At 39.1% G+C, this 16130-nt stretch overlaps 1 protein-coding gene across 1 annotated transcript in view; it reads left to right on the plus strand.

Annotated features, from left to right (window-relative positions):
- LOC117786900 (DNA N6-methyl adenine demethylase) overlaps positions 1–16130 on the plus strand; it is a 105732-nt gene that overhangs the window by 7581 nt on the left and 82021 nt on the right. The window contains 2 exon segments of the mRNA XM_034625315.1: positions 1651–1668; positions 15873–16010. Coding sequence (XP_034481206.1) covers positions 1651–1668; positions 15873–16010 — 156 coding nt within the window.

A 16130-nucleotide genomic window follows, 5' to 3' on the forward strand; every position in this document is an offset into this window, starting at 1 on the left:
CCTTCGTTCTGCTCCTCGGGCTTCTGGCACATATCAACATGCAACTCGCAGGAAAACAGGATAACACAAACACACAGACACACACACACTTGTACGGTGTGGCACACTTGAAACTTGAGCGAATGTTTTTGATGATGAGCTTCAGCTTGGGCTTCATTATCATCCATGTATGTGTCTTTGTGTTGTGCAATCTGATACCATGTCGTAGTCTTCTTCTTGCGCTTCTTGTATCCAGTTGCAACAGCAATTGCAGCACCACATTCCCTCCCCTGTCCACTCTCTCACTCTCCTCTCTCTCTCTCTATCTTTATTTTTCTGCAGCTAAGTTTTCAGCAGAGCTAAATTTTCTTTTTTGGCAGTTTTCAGCAAATTTTCCAGCTATAATTGACGCTTATGGCCTGGTGCTTGTCATAGCCACAATATTGCTTCAATCATTTAATTTGTTGCCACAATATACAAGTACGCACAGCTGCACATACATACTCAGCACTCTTGTGTGTGTGTTTGTGTGTGTCTGTGTGTGTGTGATGCCTTGAGGCAGAGTTCAATGCACCACAAATGGAAAGACAAACTCTGGATTCGCTGAGTCCAGTTGCAGGCTCGTTCTTTGCCATTGCCACAAATCGGATTGAATTTTGTTTTATTTCCTTTTGCTTTGCTCCAAATGCATATTCATCTGTCGAATACACACACACACACACACACACACAGATACAGAGACAAACATCTGCATTTGTTTCTCGCTTGCCTGCACATCTGCTCATATTGTTCCTTTTATTTTTCCTGTTTTCTTTGCCTCAGTCTCACAAAGCGAGCCATGTCCTGCACTAGGATTTAAGTCCAAACGTGCCGCATATCTGTTGCACTCACTTTAACTCACACACACACATTTACTCTTATATATATTCACATTTTATGCACGCACTCAAATATGTACTCGTAAATCTATCCATATAAATATAAATACCTATTTGATAGACAAAACTATTTCCCTACTATTTGTTTGGGGGATGGACAGAGCAACTTTTAAGCGGCTTACACACAGCATATAATCCCCACGTCCTCCTTGCTCTCTTTCTCTCTTTTTCTCTCTTCGCCCCATTTCTCCCATTCTATCCCATTTTATTCAAAATTAAAATGAATACTTTAATTCATAAATTGCCATTTTTGTTTGTATTGTTGCTGCTCCCTATACCCTGTAAATATCTTTCGTAGCCAAATAGGATATAATAAAATGATAACATTGCAAGCCAAATTTAGGCAAATTTTGTAACACTTTATTCACATTATAAATTGAAGAAAACATCACTCTGGGCATCCTTTAGTCAGGCAAACCCAACTAGAACAGTTTAATTTATATTTTTGCAATTTTAATGGACTTAATGCTGATATTATGGCAAATACCGGCAAAAATTTCTGTTCTACCTGCCAATTAGAGATTTTTATATTTGAACAGGCGATTGCGCTTGTAATATACAAAATATATAAGTGTAAATATAAGTTTCCATTTATATATAAATATTGCTTGTTGCATATAAATTGATTAATTTTAAGCTTACATTCCCAGTATTTATGCCACTTTATTTGTATTACAATTTACTTTTCATGCATTTATTTTAATTTAAATTCATTTTTTCTATTTTTTTGCAGGAACCCAAAGCCAAACCCGTATGTATACACTTTTTATTTTGCATATATACATATTTTTACATAATTTAATGAATAATTTTTTTTGTAAAAGCAAATTGCTTGTCAAATGCTATAAAAGATAAGATAAGACAGAGTCTAAGACAAAATTCCAAGAAATTCTTCAAGCTGAGTTCATATCAATATCTGAATCGATATCTTATCTTGCTTAAATGACTTTTATAATAATTATAGATTATTATTTAACTATGAAAAAATGTGAAGATAGTTAATTTAATTGTTCATTTTGGGTTGTCCAATTACTTGACCTTGAAACAGTTTTGTCTGAAGTGGAACCCTTTAAATACGATAGATTATGCAAATATTTGCAGTTCTTCAAGCTTCTTTTGGGTTTTCATTGTTTTCAGCAAATGTATCTATGTATCTTTTGTATCTATGTGCTTGAGTGTGCAGCATTGTGTGGCAGTTTCTTGTTTTTTCTTTTTTACCAGCAGATTTTTTTTTATCTGGCGCATAAATTAAATAATAAAACATTTATGTGTATGTGTTGGTGCAATTCTATGTTCACATTCAAGTGTTTGAGTGTGTGTGTGTGCTGTCTGTCTGTGCAATTGAATGCTTTCGGATTGTTGTTGCTGTTGTTTTCATGAAAATGATTTGCTGCTGTTGCCGCGACGGCTGCTTATGTGAATGATGCTTGTTGATGGGTTGCTGCTGTTGCTGTTGCTGCTGCTGCTGCTGCTGCTGCTGCTGGTGGTTGTTGATGACAATCGTTCATTCCGCTAGTCGAAACTACACACACACACACACACACACACACACACAAACACAAACATACATAAATCTGCGCTGATTATAATGCGTTGTTAAATTTTAATAAATAAATTTTCACATCCTTGTTAAGCTCACATTGAATGCGACATCAACAACAACAGTGCGACAGCCAGAGCACATACTCGTACAATACATATAAAAGTGTATGTCTGCATTGATTAAATGTCTAAAAAGTCCAACAAACAGCAGCAATAGCGCTAAATGTAAATGAATGTTACATAATTACACCAGCGGTAACACTGCGTATACTTAATTCGAAAATTTGCATAGCAAACGTGGCAGGGACAAAGCTAAAATCCATCGGCCAAAGACGATGCTATGTAGCCTTGTAAGTAGTTAAAGGACAAAACTACTGCATTGTCTACACACACACACACACACACACACTAACGAGCTGAAAATGCCCCACTGCATTTTCAGTTGCCGTGAAAATGTTGAAAAAAGATAGCAAAAAATGCAGTGCAAATGATTTTCGCATTTGCTCATTTTAATGAGACAAACTGCGAAGAATGCAAAAGATAGAGAAATAAGAGAGGGAAATGTGAGGAGAATAAGAAGAGAAGTTGCGATGCGACGTTAATGAAGGACAAGTGAGGGATTGGGATTGAAATAGGGGTTGAGAGAGGGCGCAACTTGGTAAATGAGGTTAACAAGCAGCAGCTGGAAGTAAATAGATATGCAATTAAGCATTCTTGTTATTGTTTATTAATAAACAACAACAAAGCAAATAAAAAGCCAAAAAAATACGTAAGACAGCGCCCGCTAATTGCCACAGCAACTGCAAAAGTTAGACAAAGACGGATAGATAGATAGAGAGCGAAAATGCTTTTCTGGTCGCAACCATGCGTTGCATTTCAAGGATACAGGATACACACAGACAGTCAAACACTCGCACATACACTTGCATCTATATATTAGCACATTTAACCCTTTTTTCTTGCTCTGCATTTCTATTTTTGAAGTGCATTTTTCCCTGCAAGCGTCACATTTTTACTGCCCGTTGGCTCAATTTAAATGCGAGTCTCAACGATGCATGGCCGAAACTGACAGAACAGGGGAATTGCCTCACATACCCTGCATTAAAATGAAGATAAGAGACTATCAGAGACACATTAAGCGTTGCACAAAAAGGAAGCGAATATAGCTAAAAAATGAGAGAGAAAACGAAATGAGAGTAAAAGAACATCAATTACTGCTAGCCAGTGGTCACTCAAAATTAAATACTTCCTTTTATTACAATTCTCTAATTGGTCATTTTACAATTTTCCAGGAATTCATTTTCCATTCTTCCTTAAGAAAGCATAGGAAAGGTGTACATTTGTTTGCGAATTTCATTTAAAATAAATTATACAATAAAGCTATGATATTAAATAAAATTATACTCGAATTTAAGAACAAATATTAGATAGATCTATTTAACAAAATATTTTAATTCATTTTCTTCTGCACAAGTAAATTCCGCTTATATTCGTGATGTCCTTAAATATGAAATAGGCTAAATATATCACCAAAATTCACTTTGAGACAAATTGACAGACTTCATCCACTCTTTGCTTTTTCACGCCTAAACAATTGACTTTGAAATACTACTGAGCATCTCACAGTCGAGCAAGTTCAATTTCATAATTTGTACTTGTTGTACATTTCTGTAACTGTATGTGTGTGTGTGTCTGTGTGTGCAAGGTGCAATTGCAGCGCATTTTTCAGTTTGACCGATTCGTTGAGAGTGCGACCGACCCTTCGGTCTGTAGAAATGCGGCAACCCAACTCGCACCCCAGCAACAAACATGAAACGAGGCGTTTGTCAGCTTGTCAGTTAGCTCAGCAAAATGGGGTTGTCCATAGGTAAATACGTGTGCACATACATAAGTGATGATGATGATGATGATGGGGTTTCTCTCTGTTAGTTTAGAGGGTCAGCAGGTTACAGGTTAGATTACAGTCGCCTAATTGCAGCCAAAACTAAATGCCAGCCCACATATTTAACCCATGTTAAAACTTTTTAGCGCACACACACGCACACACTTGTACAACTTTTAGCCATTTGTTGAAAATCTGTTCAGCCATATCAAAAATTTGCTCGAGATGAGAAAATAAAACCAACTTACAATTTCAATTTCAAAAAATGAACAAGAAAGGAAAATAAAGTAAAAGTTTACACAAAAGTGCTTATCAAGCAACGACAACAACAACTTGGCATATCTTTTGATTGCATTTTGACAACAACCAACAACAACAACAACAACATTTAGGCCTGGCATATTGTTAGCAAAAACAAAGCCGCACTTTGAAATCGATTTTTGATTATTTTATGTTATTATTGCGTTCACTTCGTTCTTATATTCTCACCCTGTAGATCAGCTGTCAAATGGGTATAAGCAAAAATCTGTATTTTTGTTGTATGCTGAATTAAACCCATTTCCTGCTTTCAACCTTACATAAATTCAATTTTCCACAACAACTGTCTACAGGGCATTTTATAGTCTACCCTGTTGGCATTTGTGTACTCCCAAACCGTTGTAAATTCAATTTAATTTTCTTAAATATTATTTGAGACAATTTCGCATGCATTACGAGTACGCGCTGAGTTTGGAATACAATTTTTGTGTATTTCCTGCAAGTATATTTTATCATGTTTACTTTCAATAACTTGCGTGGGTTGGGCACATCTACAAAAAGGGGCGGTGACATGGGGCATGGGGCATGTGGCAGGGGGCAGCGACTGGTATCCACGTTGAATTCGATTTCGCGCATGAACCTGACAACAAACAAACAAAGAAACAACAGCAACCACATTGTCAGGCACAAAAAAATATTGTTGTTTTCCCTATTTATTTTATTTATAGCTGAGAGCCTTTTTATTTTTTTGCATTTCACGGCTTTTGTTTGTCGGCGCAAATTGAAAACATAATTGAAACAATAAATTCGATGTTCTTGCTGTATCAATTTCGCCAGCGAAAGAGTTGCTTGCTTTCTTCTGATTTAGTGTTGGAAAATGCTTGAATGTAAACGAAATTAGTACGCAGCATTTCTCCAATACATTTGGCAACTTTTGCCCAAAAAGAGCGAGAAAGAAAATCAATTTAATTTTGTCGATTTCTTGCTTCAATTTTTCCTTATTTTATTTTTGACTTGAGTCAAACTAAAAGTTGTGCCTGGTCCTTGGACTGGCTTTGGGTGCTGGGCAACACAGCCAAACAAGTCAAGTCATTTACTAAAGTACGAAAGTCCTGGCGTGCATAAACATCCCTTAAAAGGCGCTGATGTTGCTGCTGTGTGGGGGTGGTTCACCAAAGAGCTCGGGCATAAAACTGAAGAACGAAAGAACGAAATTTAAAAGAAATGTTTTTCAAAAAGGGCAGCCAACAAAACAAGAGCAATAACAACAACAACAACCTGCACATAAAATGCGCTAAAAAATTTCACGTCACGTAGCTGCCGCTGATTGTTGTTGTTGCTGTTGCTGTTTTGTCCAAAATGCCGCGTTACATAAAAATGCTGCAGCAGTAACAGCAGAACTTTGCACTTAGCACGCACTGACACACAGTCACACACACACACACTCAGGCACACACACGTGCTATCAAACAATTTAGCGCTTGCTGCATTTACAAGCTCAAAGTTGCAGCATTTTCTGCACTGCAAGTTCTCTAATTGCACGCGCAACACCCGAAGGACACGGCAGCAACATCAGCAGAGGGTAGGCAACAACAGCAGCAACAACAATATTAACAACTTTAACCCATAGGGGAGACAAACACACACGCATAAAGTAAACGGCAATGCCAAAGTTGTTGCTGTTGCTGCTGTTGTTGCTGTTATTGTTGCTGCTGGCACATCATCAGCTATGCAAACAAATACGCATAAATATGCACACGCACACGCACACACTCAGCAATACACTCACGCACACATTTAATGCAAAAACGCAAAGAAAAAAAAAAATATGAAAAATATTCAACACGCACAACATCAACAACATCGACAACGACAACGGCAACGACAACAACAAGCGACGAGAGCGGCATGTGAAATGCTGCTAGGCTAACGGAAACATGTGCAAATAAGGCACAACATAGTCGACACTCCCACACCACAATGCTGCCACTTCAGTTGCCACCTGCCACCTGCTACCAGCTACCTCTCTTTGAAGCTTCAGCTTACGCATATTGCGTATACGCCATGGGCAGCACATTGCAATGGCTTCTTTGCCAACTGCATGACGCACTTTTTCTTCTTGTTGTTGTTGTTCTTGTAAATTGAGTACAACGAGTGTGTGGCAAGAAGTTGCCATGTTGCTTGTCGCTTGCTGCAAGTAGTTTGCTGCAAATATTTGCATTGCAGGCAGCAAAGAATGTCACCCTAAAATGTAAACTCCCTGAGCAGATATATGCGTTTATATATATATGTATATATAAATAGAGATGTATATATATGTGCTTGGCATTACCCTCGTCATTGCACTTGCAACTCACACTTGGTCGCATTCCCAAGCTGCCAAAGCATTGCATTGCAATTTCTATTTCTTGGGCCCCAGCTAAAGTTGTTGCCTCCTGTGGCAGCTGCTTGCCGATTGTCGCCTTTGATAAACTGATGCTGACTTTCATGTTTTCGTTCTTGTTGTTGCTGCTGAGCTACTTTGTCTTTGTTAATTATAAAAATTTCCCATTTTAGTTTCGAGTGCGGCAAGGAAAGAAAACGACGCTCAAAAGTATGCTACACTTTTTAGCTGACGCCTTTGCTGTGCGAATCTAAGCATATATACACCCTAAGTATATGTACAGCTATATACTTGTATATATGTGTGTATGTAAGCATGTTTGTACAAATTGCAAGCAAGCATTTTACGCTGTCAGCTGAATAAGGGAGCGGGCAGCGGATAAAAGGGGGAACAACAAAAGTTTAAGAAAAAGAAAACTGTGCAAATAAAACTTTTTGCTTTCGCTGCTTCTGCTGCTGCTGCTGCTTTAGCTTTCCCCATGCTTTGGCAAAAGTCCTTGCCAAGGGTAAATGCAAAATTTACAAACACTCTCACACACACACACACACACGTACACTCACAGAGCTGCTGCGTGGCAAGTGGCAAGCACAAAATTGAGAAAAGTATGCGTGCTGGCCAAAAGATGTTGCCAGAAGCCGCGTCAAAAAATAAAAATGCCAAAGCAACGAGTGCAAATAAAATGGCGAGCTGCTGCCAAAAGAGGGGGAAGAATAGCTTTGATTTTGGAGAGCGAGAAGAGAGCGAAGCGAAGCAGGAGTGAAAGGGACAGCGGTTGAGTTGCAGGACGTGGCGCCAAGGAGCATTGCAGCTGGCAGAACGCTTCACTGCACTTGACTATTATTGAAGTTACGCCAGAATCCTTGCCCCCAACCCTTTTCCGCCCCAACACCAACTTCTCGCTTATTCTGGATTGAGTTGTTGCCGTTGCCTGTTCAGAAACTTTCGCCTTTGGGGGCAGCTAGCTAGCAAACAGCAGCAACATCTTTGGCTCTGGCATCGTGGCATCCTTTGCATTCTCCTCTGCCTTCTCATCCTTATTCTTCTCCTCATCGCCTCGTCGTCATCGTCCTTTGCATATTTAAGCGCGCGACTCGCGCAGTTGCCTCCATCTTGCCACTTTTTGCATTTTTTATGTGTTGGTAGGTCATTGTACGTACAAAAGCCACTTTTACTGCGCCACCAACAGCAGCAACTGCAGCTGCAACACCAACAACAGCAGCAGCAGCAACAACAATAATATATAAGAGTTTAGCTGACAGCTGATAGACTAGAAATTACTCTGCAGTTGATACTGTTTAAGAAAGTTTCTTAATTCCACTGCTCACGCTAGTGACGAAAACAGTTTACATACTGATATAACCTGAACTTAATAAAAGAATGAGTTTTTGATTGTTGACTGATATTAACAATTAACTTACCATCCTATTTATTCATATATCACGCTAGTGACTAAATTAGTGATATTATATATCTTGAATATGTTTATTTGTATAAATGTATATTAGATTTTGATTTTGCATATATTCCTTATCAATTCGGTTGTATTTTAATAAACTTATGTTTAAGACTTTTCACGCTAGTGACTAAATTGCAACAACTTGCACTCTTAAACATAAAGTATAGACTAGATTAAGACCACTACTCACGCTAGTGATGTAAACAGCTACTGTCTCTCCGATTATATACAACCTATTTCTTGATACCTGATATAAGTATGCAACACTGGCAACAGCCACAACAACAACAACTGTAACTGCTGTGGCACAAACTTTGCCTGCTGCCAAATTAAACAAATTTTTTGGCTCAAAGCGAGTCGAGTTTGCTTCCATTTTCTGAATACTTTTTATTTTTACTTTTTTGGTCAACTTCAGCGCATTTTTAATGCACTTTTATGGGGGGTGTTCGTAGGAGGTTTGCTGGTCATGGAGGTGGTGGAGGGGGGCGTGGCATTGTATTTCACTCCATCAAATGCAATTTGCTGCTCGCTCTGTCAACTCGAGCGAGTTATTTGCATTTCGTGTTGTTGTCGTTTGCGGATTCCGAAAATTCAAAAACTTTTTTATGCAATTTTATTTTTTTGCTGTTGCATAATTTGACTTGTTAGCAGAGTTGTTGTTATTGTTGTTGTTTTTACTTAAAATGCAATTGAAATGGCTTTTTAATTTGTGCGCCAGCTTGACAAATGCCAAATGCATAAATCATTATTTTTTGGATTTCACGCGACAAATTAAAAATATATGCAATGTCACAGTCTCCCTCGCCTTCCCCTTCCCCTTGGGATGCTGCCTCAAAATGGCCGCACAAAAATTGCATCAATGCTGCAGATTAACCGTATAAAAGTGCGGGTATCTCCGGGCCAAAACTCATACACTTCTATGATGCGACGGCACATTTTTATCGATTTTCCTGACAGCTCAGCCAAATGCAGGCATTGAAATATATACTAGTCTGTATGTATGTGTGTATATGTATATATATTTGCAACCCCAAAAACGCGTTCATACAGAGTTTTATTTTTATTTTATTTCACTTCTTTCTTCATCTATGTTTGACTCTCCCTCTCTTTTTTTGGTCTGCTGCGTAGCACGCACTTTTAGAAAGCACCAGAAGCCAGAAACACTGGAAAAACTGAAAAATGAAGCAGCAAACGGAGCATCACTGTGCGTGTGTGCGTTTGTGTGTGTGCGTGTGTGTGTTTGTGTGTGTGGGTTGTGGCAGGCAAAAGCAAGAAAAAAATTCGCAATGAGGGTTGAAAATAAATTGCTTTTAATTTGATTTCAACTCAATTAAATCTACAAAATGGAATTTCAAATTAATTCCTTACTCCTTGATGCATCCTGGCTGCACTATCCTCTGCAACTACAATTTTTGTTAGGCCCGCACAGTTACAAGTAATACTAATAAGTTAATCTGAGACTCGAATTCACATACTCCGACTCAAAAGTGCACAGCTGCCATTGATTGCAGGCTTAATGGTCCGGCAAGTCTTTTGTCTAATATCTTAAATAAATTCCTTTTATGATTTTTAAATAAGAAGAATTTATTTCTGTTGATTTTAAGCTGAACTAAAACTAGCTGCAATAAGTTTTTGTCCCAGTCTGTGTTTCTGTCTCCCTTTCACATTGATGCCTAGCCAATCAACGCTTGCAGCTGTGTGGGGCAGCTTTCCCTCTCTCTCTCGCTTCCCCTACTTGGCCCTGCCACTGCCCCTTGTTGGCACATAATTTGTGTCACAATGCAAGCGACAAAATGTTTTGTCGTACCCCTTTTTTCCACACATTTTCCGTTTAATTTTCATTGGCTTTTGCCGCTACCTCAACAAAACAATAACAATTGGCCCGTTCCGTCCCTTTCTCTCTTTGCTGAACTTGACCTTGATAAATTTTGAAGTGAGCTTTTTAGCACATATCAAAATGGTTACATCTCAAGGGGCCTCTCAATGCGAATGAGCGCAACAAAGAGAGACAGAGAGAGGGTGGAAAAGGGGAGAGATAGACAGAGAGGGGAAAGAGAGAGAGGGGTAGTTAGGTATTAAACGCCAAGTGTCGGCGTTGTCACCTCACACAGCTCCCAAAAATCCCCTTTTGACATTGAAAATTTTCGCATCTAAATTGCGTGTAGCAAATCGACGATGACGCATTTTCCCCCTCCCACAATGTGTATGTATCTACAGCACACACACACATATACACACACAAATGCATGCTTACATATATGCATGACCAGCATAGTGCTACAGGGTTGGCTTCAATTACGCTGCAAATTGAAGCGATGAACAAAAACCCACCCCCAAGTCACAAAAGTCAACCCCCGAAAAAGCCGAGAAAGCAGCGCCGCAATCAAAATGGGATAATGGGCTTGGTATAACAACAAAAAAAAAATAATATATATATATAGAAATATAAAAATAAAAAGAAAGAATGGAAAAGTAAATCCTGCCTGGCGGCAAAAGCGACACAATCCACATGAATCATGCTGTGGATTTTCAAGCTACCCGCAACAAGCTAACACCTAAAGCCCAGACACGCAGCCAACCAAGCAAACAGACACACAGACAGACGGACAGACAGACGGACAGACAGCCAGACAGACAACCCGACAGCCGTTAGTCATTTAGTCATTTAGTCAGTTGCTCAGTTGCTCAGTCACGCAATCGCAGCCACAGACTTCAAGGACATTCGCTAAAGCACAGGCTAATCAGCAATTTTGTGGCAGGAGCAAGCTTGCCACATTTTGGGGCTGCTGTCGTCACGAAAGTGATAATCAAAATAAACAAAGATTAACATTGCATGTGCCGAGTCGAGTCGACACTTCCTGCTGTTTTCCCTTCCTTATTTCCATTTCCATTTACATTTCCATCTCATTTTCCTTGCCCAATCTGCTGTCTGAGTCTGTCGCTATGCGAAAGGTGCGTTTAACCTTGAAAATGATTTGCCAAGGGGCAGCCACAATGCTGTTGCTATGAAAATCAATATTGCGCCCACTACAGCTATTTTCCCTTACCCCTGCATTCCCTCTATTAAAGGGTTGTTGCTCTAATTTCAAATAGCAGTCATTTGCCTGGAAATAATTAATATTTTTGGCACATTTATGCAGAGAATAAAGCTACAGCAGGTCAAGGTTGTCACCCAGTGAAAAATGCAAGGAAGTGAGTAAAGCAATGCTGCGAGGGTTGCCTAGACAGTTGAATGAACTTGCGGCACAAACAAAGGGGGGCAGGAAGGGTTCGATAAACAGGCAGCACCTCAGTTAGGCAGCCCGAAAGGGGAAACAGCAACAAGTTGGCACTCAGCTCCTAAAGACGGGCAGCAATACATCAAGCGAAGGGTTGCCGAAAGCCCAAAGTACACACACACACACACACATACACGAACACTCTCACACAGACAAAACACGCACATTGAGCTGTGCCCAAAAAGCGTTGGCAACTTTTTATGGGGCGCCCATTTGCTCATTATGTTGACGGCGTCTGTTGTTGCTGTTGGGCAGCAGCAAGAAAAGAGGAAGAGGGAGAGGGCAGGGGAAATGTGTCATAAAAGGCGCAACAGTCTACAGTCTGCATGTGCGGGCTTTCAGCATTTTGATAGGGCTACTCGCAGCTCCACTTTTTTTTTTGTGCTCAATTTTTTTTATTATATTTTCTCAGTGTTGCGACGGCACCTACCCGAAATCCACTTGGCCTAGGTCAGGTTCTGAAATGTTTGCGTATGTGTGTGTGCGTGCGTGTGTGTGTGTGCGTGTGGCCTTTGCGGTTTTAACCTGGCTACCTGTTGCACACACTTTTAGGACGCCGTCGGGCTTTTTGAGGCAACTTCAGAAAACGGCAACCTGAAGAGAAGCCAAATTGCGTCTCATTATTATTATGTGGCAGCTGCTGACGAGAAGCGACGTTTTTTTTGTTGCCCCCAAATAACAACAAAAAACGACAACTAATAACGGCAATTAAGCCAACATGCGTTTGCTGCTCTTGGCGCTAATAAAGTCAACAAAAAAGTGGCAAAACCAGGAGCACAAAAAAATGATTTCAAAATTGATTCCCTGTCTGTTTTCTGGTTCTTTGTATGCTGCTCATAAGTTGTCAGCGCCTTAATGCAGGATGTTGAGTGGCCTTTAAAAGGAGCCGGAAGCAGCTGCTTACCCAGTCTGTATGTATGTGTGTGTGATTGAGAGTGTGTGCCAGTGTGTGTGTGTTCTTGCCTATTTTTGGCCCATTTTCAGGCAGCTTTTGTAGGTCGTCGGCCTCGTGTTGCCGTCGGTTCTAAGCAACGTCTTCGGCTAACTTGACGGTGTGTATATGAATGTGTGTGTGTGTCTGTGTGTGCTCGCATTGTTGTGTCTAGCTAAAGGTTGACGACTTGATGTAGCCATGTACTTTTTATTAGGCTCTGCAACTTTCACTTCCGGCCGCCATTTTGCTACAGCTGTTTAGTAAAACTTGCGTTTTATATTAAATAGAACCTGAGCTTATAATCGTCATTCAATTTTGTATTCAAGCAAATCTTAAATAAAATAACAATAGGTTTTATTTACTGCAGTTTTTTATTTAGTAATTCACAAAAATGGAATTTAGTTAGTTTCATATTTTAACTGGAACTAAACTGTTGATGGTGTCAGGGTTAAACTACATCAGTATACATTTTATATAATTTTTTAATTCAAATATTTAGTGATGAGAGAAATTTTTACAAAATATTTAGTGATGATGTAAATTACAACTAAATACAAATTTTAATAAAACCCAATTTCAGTCACTATTCCAAGATCTGAATAGCACAGAACTTGAAAATATACCTTTTACTAAAATAAATAAAAATTAAGTTTGTTGATGTGAGAAAAGTCACAATTTTCTGATTGCATGTTCTTGTTGATTGGATGACTTATAAAGCTAATAAAGTTCTTTATATCTATGAGCAATTCTGAGAAAATCATTGCTATTATTTACGTAATTGTTTTAAATTTAATTGAGTTATATAATGGTCTGTTTAATATGGGTAACTTATTTATTCTCATTTATAGATTAAATAACCATTTTAAACTTAAATGTTGAGGAATCTTCCCCTATATTAAATTAATTACAAATCCTCAAGGAATACGTATGTCTGTTTGATTTAAAGAAATCGCTTTGTCTTCAATTCTGTCGCTTAATTGGTATTGAACTTGCATTGTTTTTGGGCACAACTGTACCTTGGGAATGCATGCAATGGCATATCAATTTCGAGAAGAGTCTGTCAAATCACCTCGGAAACTCTTGGCTGGACTAATTTTAGATCACAACATTCCCCTCGCTGCCCATTTATATATGTATATAGTACTATATAATGCGCAACCAAAATCCCAAGTTCATGTGACATCGACATGATGTCGTCGTCGTCGTTGTTGTTGTTTTTTCTGTTGTTGTTGTTGTTGCTGCTGTCATTTGAGGGGGCTACTGCAACTGCAACTGCGACTGCGTCTGGGTCTGGAGCCTGGGACTGAGACTGAGACTGAAACTGGGAGCATGGCACGCTTGCAGCTTGCATTAAAATAATTGCTTCCGAAATGACAACTGCTGCTAAAAGTGGATGTGGATGTAGATGTAGATGTGGAGGCGATTGCAGCCCTTGAAGAAGTTGCTGCTGTTGTTGATGTGCTGGCAACATGTGCTCCCTCTGCTGCCAGTGTGCGCGCCTGCGCGTGCCAACATTGTAAATGTTGCCACAGTCTTCCATCCAGTCAATCTTCCATCTTGCATCTTCAGTCTCCCCCACTCCCAGCTGATGCATCTGCCTGCCGTTGCTTATTTACCGTTAAGGCAGCAGCAGCCGTCTGTCACTCAGAAAGTATACAAAAAATAACCCCCGATCCGTGGAGACTTGAGCATTCCAGCAGCACTCCTGCGAAGCATTTGAGTCCATTTCCATTTTCATTTCCACATAACATACGTACTCCTCCCCCATTCCTGCTTACAGTTCTCCTCTTCCCCCTCTTTCCTTGTTGGCGCTCATCTGTGCCCATATGTCGCGTCTGCGTCTGCCGCGTCTATTTTTGGACAGATCGACGCGCCTGCGTACACACACAATAACACACACGCACAACACATATTTCCATTTCCATTTGGATTTTCAATTTTCCGTTTAGCGTTTAGCGTTTACCGTTGCTTATTCTTTCCCAGCACTTTGCTTAATGGGCTCCTGAGCGTAGGAGCACTTTAAGACACAGCCGCGTCTCAGACTCTGGGAATTATATTTATGACTCGTTTCGCCGGAAATAGATGCCGAGTTCGGTTTTATAGTCACAGGCCATAAGTCTTGGAGCATTTGTCATGCTTATTGGAATTATCAACGGCTCATCTTACAAGCAAAACTCATCCCTGTAATTCCCGTTTGTACAATCTTATTTTCTTATAGACTCTTCATTTTGGGGAGTTGTATGAAAGGTCATTGGCAGTAGTTTCAATTTGTTTTAAAACTCAAGAAACAAAATCATTCTTGATTAATAATATTTATTTCTGTTCTACCTTTTTTTATCTAATAAGTACTATTTATTTAGCCAAAAATTTCATTGAAATTCCAACTGAAAGCTAAAATCACATCAACTGCATAACAAGCAGTGTTCAAAAACGCTAGCAAACCGCGCGCGTTTTCACAGCTTCCTTTTATGGTTTGCACTGCTTGTACTTAAATTTGTATCGTGTGTACTGCTTGCACTGCCTGCACGGTGTACTGCTTGTCATTGTAAGTAGAGAAAGCAGTTTAAATGTTGTGCAGCACTGTTATCTGCGCAGCTGTTAACTGTGCAGTCTGCTGCGTTTCTGTTAACAGCACTGCTTTTGTACACTTCTGTTAATAGCGCTGGTTTGTGTCTTCGCTTACACTACAGCGCACATGCTTTGAATTAATGTTAAGTTGGCTCCGCGCCAAGTTTCAGTTATTTTGAAAAGAAAAATGCTCAAAATTTATGTTGCAATCATAAAATTGCTTATGACATTTTATTAGTTTCCAAAATTTATAATCAGCCTAACTTAAATTAACTTTTCGTAATTTTTTTTGAGATATTTGCAACAGTTGAAAATATATTTAAGCATTATAATGTCAACTACGGTTTGTTTTAAACATTTTAACATCTTCAATTTGGATTTTCTGTGAGTTTGCAGAATTTAGAAAAAATAACACAAAATGAAATTATAGTATAAATTGTATAATTAATTGAAATTTAAACTAAATTATTAATTATTTGAATATTTAACATATTATACTTATGTGTTAACTAAATTCATTTAAGATGTATGATTTATCAAAGTTCTTCAATAGTATTTTGACAAACTGAAAATATATTTAGCATTATTTTTGGGTTGTTAGAGATTTCTACAAGATGTTTATATATTATGTTAATTTTTTCTTGTCTTTTACAGATCATCTATGGCGCTGACGGCCAACCCGTTCGCCCCGATGCGAAGCGTGGGCGTGGCAAGGGCAAAACAGGTGGCGCCAATGCCGCTGTCGCAAATGCCACAGCAGTTGCCGCTGGCAATGGAACACCAACAACTGGGGTAAGTGCATCCATCCATTTATTCATTTATTCCTTTATTCATTCATTCATTCTGTCATTGAAGCAACCATTTGAGCTACTGTTAACGCCTTTGGCTACTTGACTTTATTACGTCAGACCG

The sequence above is a fragment of the Drosophila innubila genome, assembly GCF_004354385.1.
Source record: "Drosophila innubila isolate TH190305 chromosome 3L unlocalized genomic scaffold, UK_Dinn_1.0 0_D_3L, whole genome shotgun sequence".
NCBI classification, from domain to species: Eukaryota; Metazoa; Arthropoda; class Insecta; order Diptera; family Drosophilidae; genus Drosophila; species Drosophila innubila.